Source organism: Rhipicephalus sanguineus, chromosome 6, assembly GCF_013339695.2.
Source record: "Rhipicephalus sanguineus isolate Rsan-2018 chromosome 6, BIME_Rsan_1.4, whole genome shotgun sequence".
Taxonomy (NCBI): Eukaryota; Metazoa; Arthropoda; class Arachnida; order Ixodida; family Ixodidae; genus Rhipicephalus; species Rhipicephalus sanguineus.
Window position 1 is genome coordinate 152674442 of NC_051181.1, and position 25474 is coordinate 152699915.

Consider the following 25474-nt stretch of genomic DNA (forward strand, 5'->3'; position numbering starts at 1 on the left):
GCCGCAAGTCAGGATTCACCGAATAGAGTAACATCTACTCTAAACTGGTTAACATCCCTGTCTTTCCTCTCTCTCGTTTTCCTTTCTTCCTTCCTTTCTTTTTTTGGGGCTGGGAAGGAGGTTCAACCATCCTTTATGCATGTTCGTGCGGGCGTTTGTATGTGTGCGTGTATACATACGCATGCACAATTGAAAATTTTCTTAAGGAATTTGAGCCTCCCCCTCCCCCCCCCCTCCCCCAAGCCTACGTCACTGGAGTGACGGCTCTCTCCATAATGTTCAGTGTGTAGGCAACTCGACAATCGGTTTAACTGCGTAAGCTAAACTTGCTACTCTATTCTTTAGTTTTTAATATTCGTTATCTTTCTCATTTAATACGTGCTCTACAGCAGTACACACATGTGCTCGCCTGCCTGTATTTTTCTACTTGACGCCAAATCGCGGTAGGAGGCCATAAAAACAACGTCGAGGCCTTGTGCGCCGTGCCCCAGTTTCCGCATCTAAAAACGTGTACGCGACAGAGTGCGCACAAATTGCGTTTTCAATCTTCGCATGCGCGCAGCATGTCACCTCGTATCATTACACTACCGGCAGGGGAGCCCTAGTTTTCTTTGATATTTTGTTCGTGTGTAGCTTCGCTTTGCTCCGTTTGCACAGCAGTCCTATATAATTATAAAACGGCGCGTTATCAGCAGCTATACGGCCGCTGGCGCGTCCATTTCCGTAGCTGTCACACTTTGTCGGAATGACCGGCTCGAGCACTGTTGCGACTTGACGTCAACGTTGTTTTCGTTTAAATGCCCGCGTCTCTCGATGTAATTGCGAGTGAAGCGATATGGAAGGTAAAACGGTGAAGGCGCTTAACAAATATAACAAAAGAACAACGTGCAACGAAATACACGGTGACGCTTGTCCTGCTTATTGAGGGCGACGTGAGAGGTCAGCGGAGCAGAGGTTCGTGCGCGCGTTCATATACACCGAGCATTGTATACCTTTTTCCGGGTTTAACGACGCTGTTATTGGGTCGAGATGTCCGTACATGTTTCTTCCCCTTGCGAAAAATGTGAACATGAACTACTGTTAAACAGCAGTATACTAGCTCGCATAGCCACAATTGTATACGTGCTCCACGTGAATTACACAATCTCAGAAAGTGCGGCTAAACAGGGGAGACATTTCTTTAGAGAAATAAAACAGAGGGGCGCAGACACCAAACGCTTAGGGCTGAACAGGTATGGGCAATGACAAACATTATCGAACAGCCATTGGCGTGCGCAGGGTTCCTCATCAGGGGGGCGAAGCTGCTTCGCAGCGCCCCCCTCCCTTCAAGGTCAAAGTATGGGGAAGACCTTGCGCCCCCCTCCCCCTAGGTGACAAGGAGGGGGTGGAATCCCCCCCCCCCCCGGCCCCCGTGCGCACGCCTGTGCGAACAGGTATCGACGATTTTACATGAGACACATGGGCGCCGCCACCTTGGGCTGCTAAACAATGTTTTCTTACTTTTGTATGGCGCGACGTGAATTGATAAGGTCATAAAACGTCGAATGTATCAATGCAACCGTTTTCATGCGCATACGTCTGCCGTATAGCACTGTTCGTTCAGTTAAAGATTCAAAACGGCAAGGTTAACAGCCCAATATGGCGGCACCTAAACCCATCCGTAAAATAGTCTGCAGATGGCACGCGTGAGTTCACGGAAGCAGCTTCTCGCACTGCTAGTACCGAGATGTGGCGGCCGCGCTGATGTCAGTATATACACGATATCATCAAGCACAGTGCATTGCTTAGCTCTTGAAGTTAACTTTTTTTTTTCGGAAAATTATTATGACTGTTATCGATTTGTCTCTCGGCGAAGTACAGCGCTGTAGTACTGTCACTTTTCTTGTTAGCGCACCTTCCCGACGCGCTATGGTACCCTAAGATGGCGGCCAACGATGGCGTCAGAGCTAAACAATCATTCTGTAAGTTATCAAGCCTGCGCAAGGTCTATATAAGAGCGAAGCTTGTATGGCTTGCGTATATTTATGAAATATTTATGAAAGTACCATAATGGTAGCAGCTGCGGGACGTGGTTACCCTTATACGACGTGGTTACTCTTATAAAAAAAAAAAGAAAAAACGCTGGCGTTGAGCTTAGAAAGCGACAGTTAAGGAGCGGGCAGTTCTTGGTGTGAAAGCATTCATTACCGTTACAGCTCCTTGGCGACCTCTTATAGTTACACCTCTCCAGGAGGTATAGAAAAGTCAAGTAGTTACTGACTGTAGGGATAGGGAAAGTGCTGAGATGGAAACACCGGTAGAAGTTTTGCATGATAACCTACGAACACGACGCCCCTATATTTAAACGTTATAAACCATTTTCTTGTCCATGGGAAGCATGAGCGAAGCGATTCCAACTCGAGCATGGTTTCGGGCCTCGCGCAAGAGGTATCTATATACGATGCTTTTAAAAAATTGTAAAGCTATATATGCCTCGTGTGTCATAGAACCTGTTGTACCGCTGCCTCGTACTGCAATCGTTATATTTTCTTGCTGTGATGTTGCACATGCAGGTTGACATATGCGCTCAGTCTCCAGAGCATTACGCGATTTGATGACATTGGCGTTTTGTGACAAGGCCTGGAGACAGATTTCATTCGCGAGGTGACTTCGAAAGTTTCGACAAGCACTGTACACGTACGTCTCATGATGTACACTTCACTGCGTAACCTTCATTCTAACACACACTCACTCACTTCAGGAATCATCGTTCTCTGTTGAATTGGGGATGTGAGAAATGTGCGTGTGAACTTGTCGCTTCGGTCGTCACTATTACCATAATCTGAGAGTGTGGCAATCTTATCAATACCGAATGTTATACAACGCCGCGCTCAAATGATGAAACAGTGTGTAATATTCGAAAAACCGGTGATCCGCCGCATGTGCGCGCATTGACTGCATGTGTTCAAGAACTGCGAGGGCGCTGCAAACACTCACCCATGTCCAGCGATGCTCGGAATCCATGGGCCGGCTGTGCGGGCGCGTCAAAGGGAGGCATAAGCTATCGCCCGGCTTCTGCTGGCCGCTGCAGCTCCGACGGCGCCTGCTGCTGATGCCTCCCCGCGTTTAGGGGCCGCCGCCGAGTAGCCGCAGCTGCCGTCCTCGCCTTGGCTCACGCTCTGCGCACATTCGGTGAAAAAGAGAGCAAATCATCGCGAGGCTCGGATATTCACAATACGTGCACTAGAGTTTCGAAGCACAAATGTTTGACGCTATAGTAGTTTCAATAGGCTTGGCTCTTCACATAACGTGCGAGAGCATAAGGAAGTATAATGACGGTTGACTATCTATTTCAGGGCCGCCCTTTTCGGCTATGAAAGCCGCCGTTTTGTATCTGTAACAACTAAAAGAGCGGGAATATAGCATATATATTCATACGCGTGAACACAGTGGTACGGGTGCTTTGGCCGTCTCAAGGCGTTGTCACTTTGATGTCGGGGCGTACAATACCCAGAAACCATCCGTGTGAAATCCCAAGATAGCGGCACCCATGAACCGACAAAAAAAAAAAAAATTGCCTACGTCTGAAGAATCACACGGTCCCTTGTGCATTCACCTAAGACGACTCGAAGGTCATAGCCATCTTCTTTTTCTTCTCAGTCGATGTATTACGGAGCCTACATGAACGGCCGCTCATGTATACGCTCCCTAGATGTACTTATCCTGCCCCGCCACTCTCTGAAAGCTTTGTGCACCTAGCGTGGTTTCGCACTGCCCGGTTTTGCACTGCCTCCGTGATCAGCCCACCTTTGAACAAGCTACGATGTCATGTGATGACGGTGTAGGCTTATGCCACAGGAGCGAAGGAACGAGACGGCTGAACCAGAATCTACGCCAGCAGGGAACACGAGCCGTGGCTTCACGTGCCACTGCGAAGCGCCGTCTTCATTTTCGTCTCTTGAGGTCGCGCGCTCTCAGGCTTTGTTCGCCACCAAAAGGAGGGCGCTACAACGGCATTATGTGGCGTTACGTACATGAAGACACGCCATAATTTGTGACGTCATGATGACGTCGAACATTTTTGCGATCTGTGACGTCATGATGACGTTGTATGGTGACGTCATCACATTATGGTGATTTTTTGTACCACTCGTCCACGATGCCGCAGGACACGAGACGCCACCGACACTGATGGTCAAATTTCGTGTTTAGTGAGGCATATAAGGCTCTCGCCTTAATAAATTACAACATTGTAAGCTATTAAAATGGCCGCGAGCCTACAAGCTCGTAGGTTCCCACGTGTCAATTTTTTTTAACTAGTTTTCTTCTTCGGCTATAATGCTTTTTTGCATATTTTTCATTCAGCTCCGGCGGGCCGCAACGGCCGCTGCCGAAAGATGGCGCTACGTACCCAAGTTCCCAAATCCTGCAAATTTGAATGAAGTCAATCAAATCAATTAGAGCGCACTCTCGCCCAGATACTAGAGCTTATTTTCCCACATTGATTGCCAACCACGTTGAACCTGCCACTGTTGCCCAAGTACGTAGTGCGTTAGAAGTTTAACAGAATACGTCACAAATAATGAAACGAAACAAATACATTGACGCTTAACGTGTACAGCCTTTTCTTAACTGATATTGGCACGGTAACCATGGTGTGTTCAAGAAAGGTGTAACATTCAAATTCCAGGTGCGCGAAGTTGCGCTCCAGAATAATATAATAATTGTTGGAGTGTTACGACCCAAAACCACTATATGACTATATGAGGGAGGCGTAGTGGAGGGAACCGGAAATGTCGACCACGTGGGGTTCTTTATTGTGCACCTAAATCTGTATAAGCACACGGGCTTGTAGCATTTAGCCTCCATCAAAATGCGGACGGCACGGCCGGGATTCGAATCCGCGACCTTCGAGACGGCAGTCGAGCACCATAACCACTAGACTACCGTGGCGAGGCGTCGCGCTCCGGAAGATATAACCGCAAATGGTATGCATACCGCACGTCAACGTGTACATTCCAAGGCGTGCCGTCCTCGGATGTTGTGACATCGTTAACAGCTGACAGGCGTATGTGTACTATACATACCTCGCCGTATAATGCAAAGTAGGTTGTATAAAATGCAGTAGTGTCGAGATTATTCCCCCTTTAGAAGGTGCTATATATTATACTTAAAGGTCGTCGCAACACGCAATTGCTGCGTTAAAGCTTATGAGGTTCTATAAATAATTGTTGCCTGTTCGTCTGCTTCTCCTTAAGTGTGCAGGAGAGTTCCGACCGTATGCAAACATGGTCAACTGAGTCAACATTTTCTTTTTTTTTCCTTATCCGCTTGTCTTTATGAGCTCGGCTGTAGCGCCGACTGGCTGCTCGTACATTAGTGCACAGGCAAGCTGAGAAAAACTACAAAAGCACGACGCTTTCTTTCTTTCTTTCTTTCTTTCTTTCTTTCTTTCTTTCTTTCTTTCTTTCTTTCTTTCTTTCTTTCTTTCTTTCTTTCTTTCTTTCTTTCTTTCTTTCTTTCTTTCTTTCTCAGAAATCTTAGTGTTTGAACAAAACAGGTGGCCTCGTCCTCGGTATAACAGATTACGCCCTACGCCACATTATCCAGTCCGTATTTACCCGTGGAAAGCATGTCGACTGATCGCGCATACGGACACGATCGTACGCACACACACAGCGCACAACCGTACACACACATAGACGCACACTGCAGATACTCAAGCGCGGCGTAGCAAAGAAGCACGACCCCGCGCGATGGCGGACTCCTAACGAGCCACCCTGTCGGTTCATCCTGTCAACCGACATATAGGCCCTGTTCTGCCCCCTCTTGAAGAGAGCGGCCATTTGCTGTGTGTGTTTGCCTTTGAAGTGCCGCCGAAGGAATGTCTTTTCCCGCCGAAGGAGCGTCCTTTCCCCAAATATGTCCTGACTGGAGGGCCCGTTCTTATCTTCGAACCCCTTCCTTTGTTACCCACTTTAACGGGCGACACGTGCGACCATTAGAGTGCAGCTCGGTGTCGTCCTTGTCGGCTCTTGGAGAGTGAGAAAACGCCGCCGCCGAAAGAAGAAACGCAAGCGGCAGTCTCGCCCCAGCAGCCCAACCAGCAGCACCGCTTTTTTACGGGGACCGAGTGCTTGTGAATGTCTTAAATGAAATGTATCTCTATTCCTGCTAATTAAAGTTACTTTTGTTTAAATGTTCACCGGTGTTCAACCGTTAACTGGCTGGATAGCGGACGCTTTGACCCGTCAAATGCGAGCTGCGAGACCAGCATAGTAAAAAAGCGAGACAACTGCCATCGGCCGCCAACTCAACGTCCGCCGGCAATGGGATACGTCGCCACGGCAAGACCCCCGGTTTGGCCCAGACATTCGCCCACTGCAAGGATTACATCGCCCAGGAGTTGAGCCGCTGACAGCACAAGGGCAGCAACAAGGTGGGCTCGTTTCATCCTTCAACGCGCAGCTTAGCACCATTTGCTTCACATACGTCCGCTTCGAGACAAAACGTGAAACACGCAAAAATGGATCAGGACAAGCTGACGCATGAGTGTCCAAATATCACATCAGAGGATGAAGCTTCCACATCAAACGTTCGACCGCAAAGAACAGCAGCACTTTCGATGAAGGCTCAAGAAATTTATGAAACATGCCGCGAAGAGCACTGCCGCAAACTAGACGCTATTTGGAAGAAAGTGGAGACCGCTCTTCACAGACTGTCATGCGCGAAGGAAGGACAGTTTACCAGTGCCGCAAAGCAGCTTCGTGCAAGCTATGAGCGCTACGAGCATGTCACCGCAAGATACGCTTCCTTTCTCGACAAGGCGAACACGTCTGAAGCCAGGCAGGAATTACAGCTCCAAAAGGCAATCGATGCAGACCGTGAGGCGATCGTCAGCGAGAAGTTACGTGAGGCTACGCAACAAGAACGCGACAATGCACAGGAAACAGCGTCGCAGTTCTCTATATCGGCCCACTCAAGAGCTTCCTCGCGATCACGACGATCGGGCTCCTCCACGATTAGCCTAGCCGCCGTGCAGGCACGCGCGCAAGCCGAAGCTGTCAAAGCAAGAGCTGAGTTTGGTCGTAAAGAGGCCGCGATGCGCCTAGAGAAAGCAAGAATTGAGGCCGAACTTGAAGTCTTACAGCATGAGAAAGAAGCAGCCTGCAGCAGACGCGCAGGCAAGTGCACTCGAGGCAGCCGTAGAACAGGATGGCGGGGAGTGTGTGCGCCCGCACCCACCTATAGACCGAGCACAACGGGTTTCGAGCTACATCACTGAACAAGCAACCATACGTGATGCAGAGCTTGCGTCTCTTCGGGCGACTGTTGTGCACGCAAGAAGCCAGAGCTTGGAGCATGCCGAAGCAACAAACCGCCACACGGACTTGCATCATTATCAGCAGCCGCCTGCGTACACGCCGCCACCCAACAGTCCCAGCTCGGAGCTTGTCGGTGTCCTGAAGTTCCTGTGCCGAAAGGACCTTGTCTCTACTGGACTGACGAAGTTTGATGATCGACCTGAGAACTTCCGTGCTTGGAAGTCATCTTTCAAGGGCGTCATCAGAGATGTAGATCTTTCTGCGCAGGAAGAGCTCGACCTCCTTATCAAATGGCTTGGTCCTGAATCATCACGTCAGGTTCGAAGGTTGAAATCTGCGCACGTCGATGACTTTTCGAGGGGCTTAAACGTCGTGTGGAAACGGCTAGACGACACCTTCGGACGTCCCGAGGCAATTGAGGACGCGTTGCTGAGGAGATTGGAGGACTTTCCAAAAATACCGTACCGGGATAATGCGAAGTTGCAAGAGCTCGGCGACCTCCTGCTGGAACTTGAGGCTGCAAAGACTGATCCGTACCTCGCCGGTCTTAGCTATTTGGATACCGCTAGAGGTGTAAACAAAATTGTTTCGAAGTTACCATCCGGGCTTCAAGAGAACTGGATGTCAGTGGGAACAAAATACAAACAACAACACAAGACTGCATTCCCACCTTTCTCAGTTTTCTCCAAGTTTGTTCAAGATCAAGCAAGCGTGAGGAATGATCCTAGTTTCATCTTTCAACCGCAAAATGCATCGTCTTCGTTCACACAACAAAAAGAGGAAATTACGACCAAGACCTCGTGGCAAAATCATCCGTATCAGCAAGGAAAACAAACGTGGATCACGCCTTCGAACACTTCCAGGAAACCACTCCAAAGGAGCTGCCTGAGCCGAAGAGCTTGGAAAAATGGTGCCCGCATCACAAGAGACCCCACCCCCTTGAAAGGTGTCGCGCTTTCCGAGAAATAGCATTGGAAGAGCGGATAACCTTCCTCAGAGCGCAGGGTATCTGCCTGCGATGCTGTTTATCCACAAACCACACGCAGTCGCAATGCAAGGTGGTCGTGAAGTGCCATATATGCAGCAGTGGTGACCATGCAACAGCGCTCCACCCATCATCTCCGTGCTCAGAGTCGCCGGAACCTGCTGACAGCGACAACAGCTCTGCAGATCATTCGGAAGGGAGAGTCACATCTACGCGTACCGAGGTAGCAAGCACCAACGATAGCTACAGATCATGTGCTAAAATCTGCCTCGTGGATGTGATTCATCAGTCTCAGCCTGAATCGACACTCAGAGCATACGCTATACTCGATGAGCAGAGCAACCGTTCGTTGGTTAGGCCAGAGCTTCTCGACGAGTTCAATGTGGAGGGGACACCCACCAGGTACACACTACGTACTTGTTCCGGCAGCACTGAAGTTGTTGGAAAGATCGCTCACGGCTTCTTCGTACGGAGCGTATCGGGTGATGTCAAGCTTCCCCTCCCGCCTCTTCTCGAGTGCGTTGAGATTCCTGACAACAGGGAAGAAATTCCAACACCAGATGCCGCACGGAACTACCCTCACTTGTCAGCCATTGCAACTCACATTCCGCCTCTAGAGGAGGCAAGAATACTGCTTCTCCTCGGCCGAGACGTACTCAGAGTTCACAAAGTTCGCCAGACCATAAACGGGCCGCTCGACGCTCCTTATGCACAGAGGCTCGATCTCGGGTGGGTCATTGTCGGAGACGTTTGCGTGGATCGCGCACGCAAAACAGGCACTGTAAATGTGTTTAAGACACACGTTCTGGACAACGAACGACCATCGATCAACCCATGCACAAAACATTTCAACGTGAAAGAAGCGCCGGTTCTCTGCTGTGCTGCGGATGGAGATCGGGCCCAGAATGATTTCTCATCAGTGACACCATCAGATGACTCCCTAGCACCTAATCTGTTCAAGACAACGCGAGAAGACAACGAGCGCGCCCTCGCCATAGAAGACAGGTCAAACAACTGGGTCGCCCATCTGCCTTTTCGCTCGCCGAGAGGTCGGCTTCCGAACAACAGAGACCAAGCTCTTTCTCGACTGTACTCGCTGCGACGCACGTTACGAAAGAACCCGGAGACAAGAGAACGCTTCGTCAACTTTATGAAAGAGCTGTTCGTCAAGGGTCATGCAGAGGAAGCTCCACCACTTAACACGAAGAAACGCAAGAAGTAAGGAATGGCGCAATCAAGACATTCTGCCGACCGATATCAGAAGTGGTGCACTTCTTTTCACCTTAATTCAACAGTGGCGTCTAACAACCGCAGACACCAGACGGAGAGTGTTCTGTCCCCCCTTGAAGAGAGCGGCCATGTGCTGTGTGTGTTTGCCTTTGAAGTGCCGCCGAAGGAGCGTCTTTTCCCGCCGAAGGAGCGTCTCTTTCCCCACATATGTCCCGACTGGGGGGTCCCTTCCTATCTTCGAACCCCTTCCTTTGTTACCCACTTTAAACGGCGACACGTGCGACCATTAGAGTGGAGCTCGGCGTCGTCTTTGTCGGCTCTTGGAGAGTGAGAAAACGCCGCCGACGAAAGAAGAAACGCAAGCGGCAGTCTCGCCCCACCAGCCCAACGAACAGCACCGCTTTTTTACGGGGACCGAGTGCTTGTGAATGTCTTAAATGAAATGTATCTCTATTCCTGCTAATTAAAGTTAGTTTTGTTTAAATGTTCACCAGTGTTCGACCGTTGACTGGCTGGATAGCGGACGCTTTGACCCGTCAAATGCGAGCTGCGAGACCAGCATAACAACAGTGCCAGGATAACTACATATCTGCTACTGAATTAATATTGTCGCTGTGCAATTTTCGTTCTTTCTTTCCTGCCCATGGCTCGTCTTATTGTTAATGGGCTGAATTTCCTTCACATTGGTACCGCTATTTTTGATGAAAATTTAGGTAACCTGATGTTCTTGCATATTTTCTCACTCTACAGTGGTTAAACCTCACATGATGGAGGAGGTGAGGCGCATGACGTCCCGAATCCAGGATACCTTCATGGACACCCTGAACTCCTCAAGCTGGCTCACTCCCACTTTTAGAAAAAGTTTTATGGTCAAGTTGTTCGAAATTAATGTCCAAACAGGGAGTCCAGGAGATCGACTGGAACCCGAATTCGTCGAAAACTTTTACGGTCAGTATTTTTATGCTTAGTCGTGAAGAATATGCGATGGAACACAGGAATTACTATTTGAAGGATACATGGGTTAGCGCAGTTTTTATCCGCAAACGCGTTCATGACACGAAGTACTAAAGAACAAAGTTACCTCTCGCGGTTCAAGGCGTCTGATTAGTATCAGTTCGTTACAGGTGATCGCTGAAGTTGCATTTGCTGTCCGAGCTCATCATTCTCACAATAACACATCCCTGATGCAGTACGTAGAGATAAGTACCGAACACTTTGTTAAGACTCATGGGCCGATGGTGGCTAACCTTCAGTTTTTTGAAAGCGGCTGACTTTTCTCGAGTTTCAGATAAGCGTGAGTAATTTTATTTAAAGTCTCAGTCACAAAGGATCTATGTTTTCAGTTGCAAGGAATTAGGAGCTCTTTCGCCTATACACGAGAACCCCACGATATATCAGATATTCAAACAAATTAATCTATAGATAAAAGCGAAGAGTGATTGTGTTGAGCGTGGCGTCGGACTTCGAGATTACAAATTCATGATTCTTTATATCGCTAAAGTTGCCTGATATTATGATCCAGCTATCTTCACCTTATTTTGGGGTTTCGTCGTTATTATAACGCTGAGACAGGTTTTTTGCAACAGCAAGATGAACAACAATTGCAGAATCTTCACCTAGCGAAGTGCTGAAAATGCAGACTAATATGTTTCAAGCCTTTCATGTGTCGGGGAATGTAATACAGTAGTATAATTTCTACTCAGTTTCAATTTAAACATTACGTGTACCAATATTTGAAAGTCTTAGAACGCCGCACAGCTGGACGCTCGATAAGCGTGCAGGTTTTTTGCGTTTGAGCTGTATTTTAGTTGGAATCAAATGCCCACAGCGCAGTCTTCATAAAACGAATACGTACAACTTGAGAACTGTACATATACGAACACCGCAAACTGCGAGCTCACCAGAACCCTTAGCCTCTTGGGAGCAAACATATAGTTGAGAACAGTTGACGGGATGGTTTTGGCAAAAGCATTCGGTTGCACTATGAGTAACAAACAAAAACCAAGAATCCAGCGTAAGGGAGCTTTCAGATGTCTACTTGCCAGGCACTATGTGATGGCTAGGTACGTCAGGATAAGTAGGAGTGTAGCGCACTGACTGATATATCACGCGGGGTAGAGCTCTGGTTGCGACACAATTCAGATTAGAGGAGTAGAACAGGGACGCAGGAGAGAAGAAAAGTTAGGTTTCGTGCTCGGCAGAGAATAAACAAAGGCGGTCTCCTTTTAGGGGCCAAGCTCCTTATAGCATCACCTGGTCGGTCGTCGCTCCATGCGGCATGTCCCCGCCGTCGCGTCTCCTGTATCATTCAATAGATGGCGCTGTTCCATAGAGATGCATGCAAACTGCAGTTGGGTGACGATAGACTAGATGGCGCTGTCTCATAGAGATAGAAAAGAAATAAAATAAAAAAAATAAAGTAATAAAAAATAAAAAAGAACAAGAAAAAGAAAAATAAAAAAATAAAAAAAGGAAAAATAATCAAAGCGGCGTATCGCTTTGATTACTGCTGGGCGGAACCACTGAGCATTTCACGGTGTAACCATGATTGCTTCAGGAGCTTCGCCCAAGCTCTTCGTAATTCACCCGTGGATATGCTGTAATTTTCGTTCTGCCTCACGCACTGCCATTTTTTTTCGCTGCATGGCGATTAGGAAGGGATCGCGCTGGCCATCTCCCCTATTATGGCACAACATCCGGGCTCAAGTGAAGAAAACTCAAGTCAGTCACTTCACATTGCAGCAAGCCAACCTGGCGCAGATTCTATCGGTTTTTAATGCTGAATTATAGTAAAAACTCACACAATCCCTTATGCATTCACTAAGACGACTCGAAGGCGAAAACCATCTTCTTTTTGCTCTCGGCCGATGTATTGATGCTCCCCGCCACACTTCGAAAGCTTTCTGCGGTTAACGTGGTGGTTTTTGAAACACTGCCTCCGAGATCAGAGGCACCTCTCCTAGTTTTGCACTGCCTCCGTGATCAAACCACCTTTGACTAAGCAATGATGCGATGTGATGACGTCATCATGTTAGGTCACGATGTCACAAATTTTGCCGATCTGTGACGTCATCGTAACGTCATACGGTGGCGTGATCTCGTGATGATGATTTTTGCATCACTCGTCGCCGACGCCGCGGGACGCGAGACGCCGCCAATTCGGGATGCGGAATGTTAAATTTCGCGTTTGATGAGCCATCTAGGCGTTCGTCTTAAAAGTCCATGAGATCCTGGCAATAACATTTGAGCTCAAGACGTATGAGGCACGCCGATTGTCTTTCTCTGAACAACTTCAGCTTTCTCGGAAGGAGGAGAATTTATCACAGATTCATAGCATTTTATTCACCTCCTGCTACGTGTTTTCTGCATAATGACCTGCGTATGCTCGAAAGGAAACTCGGTGATTGGGAAATGTTTCCGCGTTTTGGGATTACTTTCTACAACTGACCGACGCACAGATATTACCCAGAACGCCAAGTGGAGTGTTCAACTCGAACAACCGATGCCTTTATAGTTCAGTGACTCCCCGACGTTTAGAGGCATGTCAACGAACCTTCGCACGCGTTGTTCATACCATCCTTGATCAAAGTATTTGCAGGACGCTCGCTTCACTGGTCACGACGGCACAAACGTCTATGGCGTATCTACATTACAGAGCGTCATGCATTCGCGCATGGCGCACTTGTGTCGCCTCGTTTTTGACCAGCTACATCGCTTTTCACAGGGCTGGCGTGTGCGGATCCAACGGAACGTCACGTCACGTAACGTCCGAGCTGGCGTGTATACTTCGGAAACCGGCAGCTTCATCAACTTAGTGTGCTTCGTAGCTGTAATAACCTGTTGTTGAATTTAGGCTTAGACGATTCGAGTTTTTAAATTATGTTCATTGGCTTTGTCCGAAGTCTTCCGAAAGCAGGAAGATTTGGTAACGTGTATGCAGATACATCGCGGTAAACAATTTGCTTTACTAAGAAATCTGGGGCGTACGAAGTACTTGCACGAAGCAGCGTGCATCCTTGTTTGTACGTTTTTCAGGCGACGATTGTCGACGCCGATGTGAAATATTTTACTCTTCGGCTTCACTAATGCTACTAGCAAAGCCCCAGGGCTCTTGAATGGCGAGATGATTTATGCGGAGTACCGCGCCGTGTAATTATCGCTTGATCTCCTTGGCTTAACGTGTTTCAAGGAAATCACACTAAGTGAACGTTATATCTGTTGAACTGCGTTTGCGGTTCTCTCTGAGTGGCAAAGTACCCTCACCTGATTTTGTGTAGCGCACAGTAGCTGCCGTGTACTAAATGTTATTCGCGAAAGATGTCTATGCATTATTGTACAAGCTCTCAGAGTTGCTATATTTGAGCTGTGCAGGACCTGGATGGATATAAGTTGATCATGCGATTAGGACTGTCGGGGTAGACCATGCGAGACAAAACAATATCTTGCTTGCTTCCACATTTTTAACAGCTTGGCTGTCTAGCAAATCGCTCCTTGCCTGACGAACCAGAAAACTATCATCATCATAGACGGGTATGTGCCACAGAAATTGGGTAAATCTGATTACTCACGGCTGGTCCACTAAAAAATCACGCTATATCCACGAAGTGAATGATGATTGAGGAGCTGGCTCGGATATAATCGCGTAAACCGTGAATGCTCCGTACAATTCCTCTATTGTCATATAAAGAAGCCACACGTTGTTATAGTTGCGATTGTGGTTGGTTAGGTAGTTGTCGAACCACAAGCGGTCGCAGACCTTGCAGCTGTGGCCGAACGTGTGGTCGAGGAAATCGCGCTTGAAACGCGCGTCGGCGCCACCTCCTTAAGGTAGCGACCGCTTTCGGAGCTTGGCCGCTGCATCCCGCGTGCGCACCTCTTCGAGGTTTTCTTGCGGCCGCTTCCGCGCTGCTTCGGCTTCGCGGGCTTGTATCTCTGGGTCCGCACGACGCTGACGTCTCTCTGCGGCCTCGCGAGCTCTCCCCGCAGGGTCTTGGCGGCGAGCCCGCGCTGCTGCTGCCTTGCGAGCCCTCCGCTCCGCCGCCTTGTCTTCTTCGTTCATGTTATTAGTATCGAAGCGCACTGACTGAGCACTGTCGAAAGAGAGAAGAAGCGCGCAGTTGTGGCCCTCTAGCTGTCTCCTATCAAAGCAGAGCACGCGCCAGAGTGGAGCGAGCGCCTCATGCTACAGTTGGCTATGCTATATGTGGTTTTTCCTGGGTTATTATCATCATCAAGGCGCTCGAAGAACAAGAGGAAGAAGACTTCTCTTTCACGCGAGCTGCGCCTGTAGCGGTCATCTCTGGAACTAAGGTTCCGGCGCGCCACTCCTAAACGCTCACGGCGAGCCAGCTCCTAAAATGAAGAAGGCAACTGTTAGCCGAACAAACGTGCCGCAGAAATGGGGTAGATCCCACTACTCACCACTGGTCCCATAGAAATTGCCCAACACACAGCCCAACAACAAATGGCTGCAAGAGATGGCGGCGAGCCGAAGACCCCGAGTACATACAAGGTAATACTTGGTAACGGGAAAGGCAAAGGCGGCTACGAGAAGACTCCGAGGCCATGGAAGGCATACGCCAACAACGACGTGCCCATAGATCTATGAGAGGTTCGAACACTTGGTTTCAGGGCGAGTTTCTGGTTCTGCACTTTGGACATCCATGTCGTGTCTGTGACTGTCTGTGGTTTAGTTCGAACCTCTCTGCGCAGAGAATCAACGTAGAAACAATCTAGCATCACCTAAATGAAGCCTAGTAACGACCTAAAACAACCTAGAAACAACCTGCATCACGCAGCTAAGGCTTGGATAAACCTAGAGGCAACCAGATTATTCTTCAGAGTCGTCCAGTTTCATTTTTTCAAGCCGTGCGCGGCTTAGTACAAGATTCGCAAATTTTTATTTAATAGCGAAGCTGTTTCTGCCGGTCGTAATGTCGGCCCTGACTGAAAGGTATTATCCTTATGAACGGGTATGTGCGATAGAATTTGCTGAAATCCCACTACTCATCGCTACCGCCATGTATTACATAGTGTAGCAAGGGGGTTGAGAAAGGAATTGAGAGTGAGGAGGAGAGATGTGATGATGAGGATGAGGGAAGGGGTATAGTAAAGCGTAGCACAGATAGAATGAGTAAGAAAGAAATACAGAGAAAGAAATGCACGAAGAAAAAAAAGAGGTCGAGAGAACATGAACGAAAGAAAGTAGAGAAGGTAGAAAGAAAGAGAAAGAAAAAATTCTTACCGAAAAAATTGTTCACGAGGCAGGATCCAAACCAGCGTACCCTCGATCCTAAGGCGAGCGTCCCAACCACTCCGCTGTCTAGGCACGCTGCCCGATCATGCGACCAGACCCTAGAGTGTCATGGGGCGTCCTAAGAATGTGTGTTCGGCCGAGGAGGAAGCCCCGCAACTCGAAGCTAGGCGTGTCGGCCGACGGGGAGTACTTGCGGCAACGGCCCCTTTGTTGCCTAAAGCAGTATCTGATGTGGCTGTGAAAAGTGCGTCAAGTACTTTATTTGTTGGCTTTGCATGATGCTCAGGTCGCGGCATCGGACGACGGTAGCTTCAGTGAATGGAACTGCTATTACGATGCGCCATCGAGTCTAAGTGGCATAGATTTCCATTCTGGCTTCTGCATAGACAGCAACATCTCGAAACATAGTCGGAATGGGTTGGGAATAGTCCTTTTCGGCGGCAGGACGATCTTCAGTTTTGAACGCAACGGCAACCGCTGATACATTAGCTGCTACTATTCTTTTCTGACAGCGAATCTTCTTGAGTCAGCCGTAATGTCGACCCTGCCGGAAAACTATCATCATCATAAACGGGTATGGGACACAGTATTTGGGAAAATCCCACTACTCACCTCTAAAAGGACTGAGTGGTGGGCGAGTTGGTACTCCATTACTACGAAAAACTGCGCAAAATAAACAGGGACAAGTCGAGAGTTTGGCGGAAACCCGCCAGGCCGGGGAAAGACATAGACGAAGGAAACACAGCGCCGACCAAAAGTAAAAATATATTCTTTAAAAAGACGTTTCGGCTCCCACACGGGAGCCTTGTTCACAATGAAGCATGTGAAGCAACTTCGCTTACTTATAAGGTTGTCTAATCACATGTTTGAGGCAACGGGCATACACAGGCGGAAGATTACCACAGCTCTTGTTCAGCGTGTGCGCAGTGGTTTGAATAAACAATGATTCGAGATGAAGCCTTGGAAAGAGTTTCTTTTCCGTGGCGATGACGGAAGCATCTTCCCAGTTGATCACATGGCCCGTGGACACAACATGTTCGGCGAGTGCATTTTACGTCACAGAAAGGTGATGTCAAATGCACACACGTCCCGATATAGCATAGTTGGATGCGGCAAGGGTGTTGTCTATCACATCCCCTTGTCTTGCGGAAAATGCTATATCGGGCAAACCGGGAGGTGTGTGAACAATCGTCTAATGGATCACAGGGCTTCGCTGAAGGCTAAGCCTTCATCAAATCTGTGCTTGCATTGCAAAGTTTGCAAATGTCACCCGTTGATGCATGAAACAAAGGTGTTGTCAAGGCATAAAGATAGGACAGCGCGAGAAGTGGCTGAGGCATTCTACATCCACAAGTATGGCAGCATGTGCGTTGCAAGGCCTTCGCTTACGTTACACAAACTAGAGATAGACTATCTAACCGCCAACCTCTAATCGTTCACGTGGTTTTTCTTGTTACTTATATTTGTGTTTCCTTCAATAAACTTCCAGTTGCTAGTCTGCACCTGTGCGTGTGTCTCACTTGTCCCTGTTTATTTTGCGCGGCTTTTCGTAGTACTCACCTCTATGGCCCATAACCCTGAGGGGTGAGATAATGAGTAGAGAGCTAGTTAAAAAAAGAAAAAACAGAAACAAACAGAGAGACGGAAAGAAAGGGAAAAATTCTTGCCGAAAAAAAAAGTTAAAAAAAGAAAAAACAGAAACAAACAGAGAGACGGAAAGAAAGGGAAAAATTCTTGCCGAAAAAAAAAGTTCTTCACGAGGCAGGATTACAACCGTGTAACCTCGATCCGATGGTGAGCGTCCTAACCACTGACCTATCCGGCACGCTAGCAGAGCGTAGCCTAGCCTTGTATAGTATAGTGTATAAAAGGGGTGGGAAAGGGAATGAGGAATGTGCCGCGCATATCGACGTTAGACGTGTCGATCGACGTGGAGTACGAGCGCAGACGGGCCCGTGCATCGCTTTGCCAAGCTTTGCGCAACTTAGTGCAAGCATTAGGTTTTTTTCGAATAATGGTCACAGGCTGGGCCGGTGTTCTGCCAGCTATGTGGCAATATGTAGCATAGCGGATACGGATTCTGAGAAATCTGTCGTGGTTGCTATTATGACTGTGCTAGCTAGCGACGTCTCGTAGTCGCTTACATCGCCGCAGCTGAGGCGGGGGCTTACCTCGCTGCAGGTGAAACGACGCAGTCCCAGGTCACATACTGGCAAATGCGGCATGTGTTACCCGCTTCACCACGGTGGTAGCAGATCGGGCGGTGGTCTGGTTCGCGCCATACATCTTCAGTAAATGGGAGGGGACCCACCACAATGTTCTAGCGCTTATGGCACTCGACTGCTGACAGGGCAGCCGCGGGGCTGGGGCAGCCTTTTCGATGGCGGCGACAATGCTTGAGGCCCGTGTACTCAGATATAGGTTCACGTTAAGTAACCCCAGGTGGTTGAAATTTCCGGAGCCCTCCACTACGGCGTCCCTCCTAATCATATCGAGGTTGCGTTACGTTAGATCTCAACAACTATAATTGGGATCGAATAAGGGATACGAATAAAAAGCTGAAGAAAGATTAGTGCAGTTATGTAAATATGTAGTGCAATAATACCGACGCCCACGAATCCACCATATCAACCGCAAATTTTAAGCAGAGTGCACTACCACTGCGCGCCGCCGGAACAAGTTGAGGTGGTGCATAATTTAACGGGTGGGCACCCGGGCCTACATTTTGGCTGCGTGCTTAGTGCCGGGCACTGAAGCTAGACGTGCCTTCCGTCGGCAATAAAATTTGTGCCTCTATTATAAATACATGCTATCGCGAACGACTGACCTGCCGATGAGGGGAGACTGCAGCCAGCTCATTTTACAGTTTGTTTAGCCCAGCAAGAGCAGTCCAGGATAAGCTGTGAACCGGAGGTGCATTTACATAGAACCCACATTTCTAAGAAACGGGTGGCATACTGCAACCGCCGCCGTCTACGTATTACGGGGAGCAAGTAAAAGCGAGCAAAAAATAAGAAATGACGTCACAACTGGAAGCTAAGATGTTGCGCATTTACTCTACATGACGCGAGTTTCTGCGATATTTTTTTTACGTAGTGATCTTATACTTGCGTATGATAGCTACGCGATTGTTGCGCGTATTTACTGCTCGCCAATAGCCGTATTGGCTCTCCAACGCAATAGTTCAAAAGTCACATTGTGTAACCTTTTCACTCTCGTTGACGAGAGTATTTGGCATGAGATTCTGTGCCAATATGGCCGATGACGGCTTAACTTGTCATGAACTGAAATTGGCCCCACATGGAATCAATGACTGTTATACTCGTCATACTTGTGTTTCTTGACGCTAGATGGCCAGACTTGTCCATGTTGTGCCACTTGTGTCTTGGCTTTCATTTTATTGCTATCTTTCATTATATTGCCATGCGGTGAAGGCACCGTCGGGCTGCCTTTTTTACGCATTTAGCTAAATGAAAAACGCCACTTAATCGAAATTCAGAAACTAAAAAGCTCTACATATTGAGCAAAAAGAATTTTTCGGCTAATTTGTTATAGCTTTCTTATTTTCACTGTAGAGAAAGGGCTAATCAAGGGGAACGCAATGGAGCCAGACACCAGCCGTGAAAGTTCTGTAGAGATTTCGCAGTGTTCTTCAGCGTAGCGTCCCGCATTTATCGTTATGAAGGACGAAAGCTTATCGGTCGTGCAGCAGAAAAATTGGTCTACTTCCACAGCGACGGTTCTTCACAGCTGAGGTGAACTAGCTTATCTTTAGTGAAGCATCACGCCAAAAAAGCAACGTATAAGCAAAGAAATATCCAATGGAGGATATGCGCGAAAGCAAGACACGGGTACACCTTCTCTTAAACTTTTAAATGTCGTATTATGGAGGATGTTAATCGTCTTTCATGTTTTTAATACTAATTAGTTCATATAACAGCCTCCATCAAACACGACGCTCTTGTGTCGCGAAATTGTGCACGCGACGAAAGAACGTTCACATAAAAGTTCCGCAACTTTCCACTTGGCATTTTTCGTGGTCTAAAGCTGTTTTCTACATAGTGTGTCACAAAGAAAAAGTGTCTAAACAGTTTTACTTGCTATTTACAATTTATTGTTTGGTACAAAACATCGTCATTATTGCCTCAAAGTAACAAAGGGGCCGCATAGTAACGCCGCAGGAGAAGAGTGTAAACTGTGCTACATTGCCTGTTCGGATACTATATGCATACTATAGGAGCTCAGCTCGAGTGCAATTGAATTTTTTTTCCGTTAGGATATGACCAGCCTAACAGGATGTTGAATGTTCATAATGGTGTTCAGGATGGAAGCGCTGTATCCACTCAGTCGCTGCAGTTAAAGCTACTGTTCATTTTTAACATGACACACCCGTGTTCGCTGTGTTATGCTGCAGGGTGCTAATTAGATCGTGACGTTGTCATGAAGTCATACAGTGACGCCATCACATAATCGTGATTGTTCGCATTGTTCGTATTGACGTCCACGCCGCCGACGGTGACATTTCGCCTTTCTTTATGTATTTGAGACATTCGTCTTAAATTCCATTGGCCATTTAGGTGCTATCGCTACCACAGTATCAACTGCCGTGTTTTCTTCCAAGAATGCGAAGCTTAATGCTCATTAAATATTTCCAAGGCGCAAGCGCCAGGTTCAAATATCTTGTAAAACAGTTTTTCTTACTCAAGAAAGTAAATGAAAAATAAAAGTCTCGTCATGTCTGGAACAATAGACCTCATCCTCCCCTTCTCGATTCCTCAGCACCTTCCCAATATCGGCCTTCAAAGATTCTGCTCACGTACGCCTACATTAACCATCAAAAGTTCTGTTTATTCATGCGAAACTTTCTCAAGTCAGTTGGCTTGCTGCGATGTTCTTTTGATGATAAACCACTAGCATGCTTTTGTACGTGAAGCGTTCATGAAGCAAGTGAAGGAGTTTCGCGTAATATGTTGTCGATCGCCTGGCGCAGCACAACTTCCGGACGTGCCAGTGAACCGACTTTTTCCCTCATGGATAGCAGCTCGTCGTCTTAACACTACGCTATGTGTGGAAGGACCACACAACTTCTCTGTACGACGAAGAGGTAGTCAGTGCCTATTACACTGATGACCAACACATAATAATACCAATATCCATTGTCAATCGCCCATTCTTCTATGAGCACGCACCAGCCGGACTGAATTACGGTGGCCTCGGAATGGTAAGAACTCACTTTTGTGCATTAGGCATTGTTCGTACTGTACTTCTTGCGAGTTCCCCTTACTCTGTGACCAGTGCTGTGGTACTCCGCGGGGGGGGGGGGGGGTAAATTGAACACTGGTCGTTTACTTGGGCAATATTGTTATTAAAAAACATGCTATGACAGCAAGGCATGTTCCATCTTCGAACACGAGCACGTCGAGGGGGAATTGCTTTCGGCTTCTAAAGTTACATTGAAATGACTCACAAATAAGAAAACTGTCTAAGTAATTGTGGTAACAAGTTGAGGGTAGTTGTGCTTATGTAAGCGTTGGAGGGCATCAGAATATATGGCCTACAATTTTTTCGCAAATAAAAAATTAGGAGCCGTTTAACTAAGTGAAAGTGGTACAGGAGCGCAGTTTAAGAAACGAACCACATTGTTAGTAGGAGATAGTGTTTTAGAGCAGGATACGGAAGCGCTGAGGGCCCCACGAGCTTGGGTACGCGCGGGTTTGCGTACGCAAGCAGACATGCGTTATAGGTGTGCGTCCTCAAGTGCAAGCCGGCACAAGTCGCGCGCGCTCAGTACCAAAACGTCGTGTCACGTCTGGATTGGTTTTCGTTTTCAAGCGAAGCTTTCATTGACCTATCTGTGAAGCTGGTGGTATTCCAAAAAAAATCACCGGCGCGGGAAAAACACGTGGCACGCTCACTCAAAAAATCCTCATCACCCACAGCCGGCGGGCACCAAATAAATAATAAATCGAAATAAATATCCCTTGCAGGCTTGGAGCTTGAACCCACGGAACCGCTGTTCGCAAGAAAGTGTCTTGACCACTAGGCCACGCGCCCATGCTTGTATAATATGAACTGTACTGAAGCATACGGATGCGTTCCATCGAATAAAAGAAAAACAGTTTCGCCACAAGGGTCAGTCAATGAGTTCGATAGCATAAGATTGGAATATCACACGAAGAACGGCAAGCAGCTCGAAACTTGAAGCGCACCGCTCGAGCGCAAAGGACGCACAAAAGGAACACACAAATAGGAAGAGCGCGAACTGTCAGTTGTTACATCATCGTGTTTGAGCAGCGCGCTGCAAGTATCGACTACATGCACAACCCAACGCTCTTATTCACATATAGATATTCGCAATGCCCACCAACTATAGGTGGCGCGCCGTGCTTTTCAATATGGCGCCAGGAGGAGGGTCAACCCGTTTGTTAGCATAGAAACAGATAGGACGTGCGGACGTACGGACCGCGCCACTTTCACCGGATGAAGTCATGAGCTGCGCTGAAATGGACATGAGACTAAAATACTTTCCCAAACCATGGAAAGCGCTAAGTACTCGCCACCTAATTATTTGCTGCGAAGTGAAAGGTTATATTTCAGCTCCGTTACCGTGCATAACGATGCTTTGCGAAATCCTGTGCGTGCTACATAAACCTGTATGAACTAGAATTGACGTATGAGCTGAACGGCACTCCGAGGTAGTACGTACCAAGCCTGCCTGACGGATTTGCCGCAGTAGTAGGCCGCCAGCGAGTAGCGCCATCGCTGCTGCGCGTGATGATGGCGTGCAAACATAAACGTGTTCTGTGATAATACCCCGTCGTCATTACTTGCGCAGTCGAAAACGCGGAGTTACGTCTTCAACGGAACACAAGCATTTAGCATGCCATTCAGTAGTGCTTGTGTCACAGCCATGCTGAGACTCTAGCCGTGTGTACTTCACTCGCATGTTGCAGGTTCGGTCAGCACGATCGAAACATGAATATCGAAAAGAATAAACACGTATGCTTTTCGCAACGTCGAAGAAGTTCGCCGAGAGGCGTGGATTGTGGCCGTGCCTGCACGTTCCATCGCTCTAACCATTTCGCTTCGCTGGTCGAGCTCAGGCGTGTTGGCGGCATGCGGCGCTCCATTGCATGTATCACAATAATTGTGATACATGCAATGCACAAGAGGAACTATGCTTTTATTTCGATCTCGCTCAAGGATATTATACAATAAATACAATCAAAGTGACTTACGAGCGTGAAAGAACATTAACGCACGAGGGGACGTGCAGTGCAACTCGCTCGTCGTGAGTTAGCAGCTGGTGGTTCATCGTCGCTGTCACTCTCGGTGCTTTCACAGTCTTCTACGTCCAGTGAAAAATCCTCGTCGTCAAGATGGTTTCTTTCAACATCACTGCTGAAAGCAATCTGAAGAATTTCCTCCGCCGAACGACTTCGACCACTCCGCGTCACCACGTTTACAATTAGACAGACGTCTGGGCGCGGAGAACGTTTTGCTCTCAGACCGGTCAACAAGGAAATCGCTTGCAGTGTGCTGCCACCTATCAACAAACGTACAAAAACAAGCGGCGCAGTGGTGGCTATGAAACCCAACACACTGGCGAAGGACGGCGTGGATAGAAAGCGTTCGCTCCACGAAAGGCGTCGAGCAGACGCGTCCTCGAATGATTGAAACGTCGCTCGCACGATTCGTAACAGCACTTTTCTGACAAAGGATAGAGGCCCTAATTTAATGTATCGCCAACTTGAGATCGCTCAGTTATACATGAGCACATCGCGAGCCCGCGCGACCTCCCTCCCGCGTACAGTGTTATGGGACTTATGCACTACAATAAACACTGGCCAATTATATATGCAAGTAAAACAGGGTGAGCTTCAACTGAATATGTCAGACGATAACATTTACCTTACCTACGTCGCTACAGAAAGCCTCGCGAAGCTGATAGTATGTGTACACTGTGGGCTCGCATTGAAAGCGCGAGTTGCCACGTATTTTCACGAAAACTTCGCGTCTCGCAAGAACGAATCAGATTTCTCGTGTTACGGAAAGCCCGGTTTGTTCACTGATGCAGGGAACATGCAAAGTCGTAGTGTTCCTTTCTTGCCAACGCGTTAACATTGAGGCTAGCACAGCCGAACAAGGGAGCGACTGCATAGTGCCGCCATTTTGTCGTCTACTAACCCTCCTCGAGAGGACGCTCTTGAATTCCGCTCGGTTGCGCGACAGTCTATGGGCATTGCGAATATTAAACTGCGGCGCGTGGAGTGACGCCTGTGAGTCTTCTGCCGCGCTATGGCGTTCGACGCATTGTTTGCCCGGCGTTTCACATCGCGGGTGGGTGCGAAAATGGCCCAAATTTTAGTGCGCGTCTCATGCGTAGTTTTCGAATTGAAAGAAAATCGAGGAGTGTTACCTTAGAGCGCGTCGTTGGCGCCATCTCGCTAGTAATATTGGACAGACTGAAGTACCCCGAGCTCTGCGCAGCGCCAGCTGTAAATGGTGCGTGTAAAATAGCTCGCCGTTAGTGAGAACGTATGGCGTGAGGCAGAGTTGTATAACGCGGCGCGCTGCAGGGCAAGGGTGCCAAGTTTGAATCCCCTGCGGCGCGCTTCTGAAAACCTTTTTCTTTGTGGCTTTTATTCATATATACATGCATACAGATATACGAAACATGAGGGCGCCGGCAAAAACCAGCAGACAGTGGCCATATAATACCCGAGACTATGCGAGCATAGTCTTGGTTATTATCATAATTTACTGATCAGTAGCTGGGTTAACAGGAAAAAAATCAAATCATATCCACATGGTGAATGACGATGAGTGGGGCGAAGCAAACTCGCGCTGCAGCACGGCCATGGCATTGGCGCGAGCGTGGTCCTTCTTGATGGAAGATATTGTGACTAGATTGTTTAAGAGCCACAATCTGTTGCCCACACCTCAACTATGGCTGAAACTGTTATCAAGGAAGTCCCGCTGGAAGCGCGCGTCGGCGCCTTTGGGCAGAGCCCGCCTGATGCGTTTTGCAGCCACTTCACGTGCTCGCGCAGCCTCGGGTTCTGCCTGCCGGTACGCGCGCTCTCTCGCCGCTTCACGGTCCTTCACATTTTGAAGATCCGATTCGCGCCGCAGCCGTGCAAGTTCGGCGTCGCGGGCTCGAACGGCGGGGTCTGTCTTCGCGCCGCAGCCGTGCAGCTTGTCCAGCAGCTTCGGCCTCGCGGGATCGACGGCGGGGACTTCTCGCCGAAGCCCTGCAGCTTGTCATGCAGCTTCGGCCTCGTGGGCTCGAACGGCGGGGTCTTCTCGCCGCAGCCATGCAGCTTGTCGAGCAGCTTCGGCTTCGCGGGCTCGAACGGCGGAATCTGCTTCGCGGCGTCGACGTGCAGCTTCGGCCTCGCGGGCTCTCACCTCAGGATTCTGTCTGCGAGCGCGCGCTGCCGCCGCCTTCCGTGCCCTCCGTTCCGCAGCTTTGTCGTCCATCTGGCGACTCCGAGCTAAAGAGAAAGCGTGCCAACAGAGAGCCTCATGGCGCGTTCCTTCTGAAACGTCGTCTTCTTCTTCAACTGCATACCAGAACGCGCGCAGTAAAGAAGAAAGAATGCCACACAGGCGAACACGCACGAGAGTCTCACTCGTCAACGTCGTCGTCTTCTACTGCATACAAGAACGCGCGCTTCTCACGAGCTAGAGGTGGCT

The 25474-nt window shown here is 48.5% G+C and overlaps 1 protein-coding gene across 1 annotated transcript in view; it reads right to left on the reverse strand.

The window, feature by feature from the left end:
* Positions 1–25474, reverse strand: part of LOC119396813 (protein krueppel-like) — a 185065-nt gene that overhangs the window by 112466 nt on the left and 47125 nt on the right. The window contains exon 2 of the mRNA XM_049416636.1: positions 2977–3145. Within this exon, the coding sequence (XP_049272593.1) occupies positions 2977–3037 (61 nt within the window). The 5' untranslated portion in view covers positions 3038–3145. The remainder of the gene's footprint in view (positions 1–2976; positions 3146–25474) is intronic.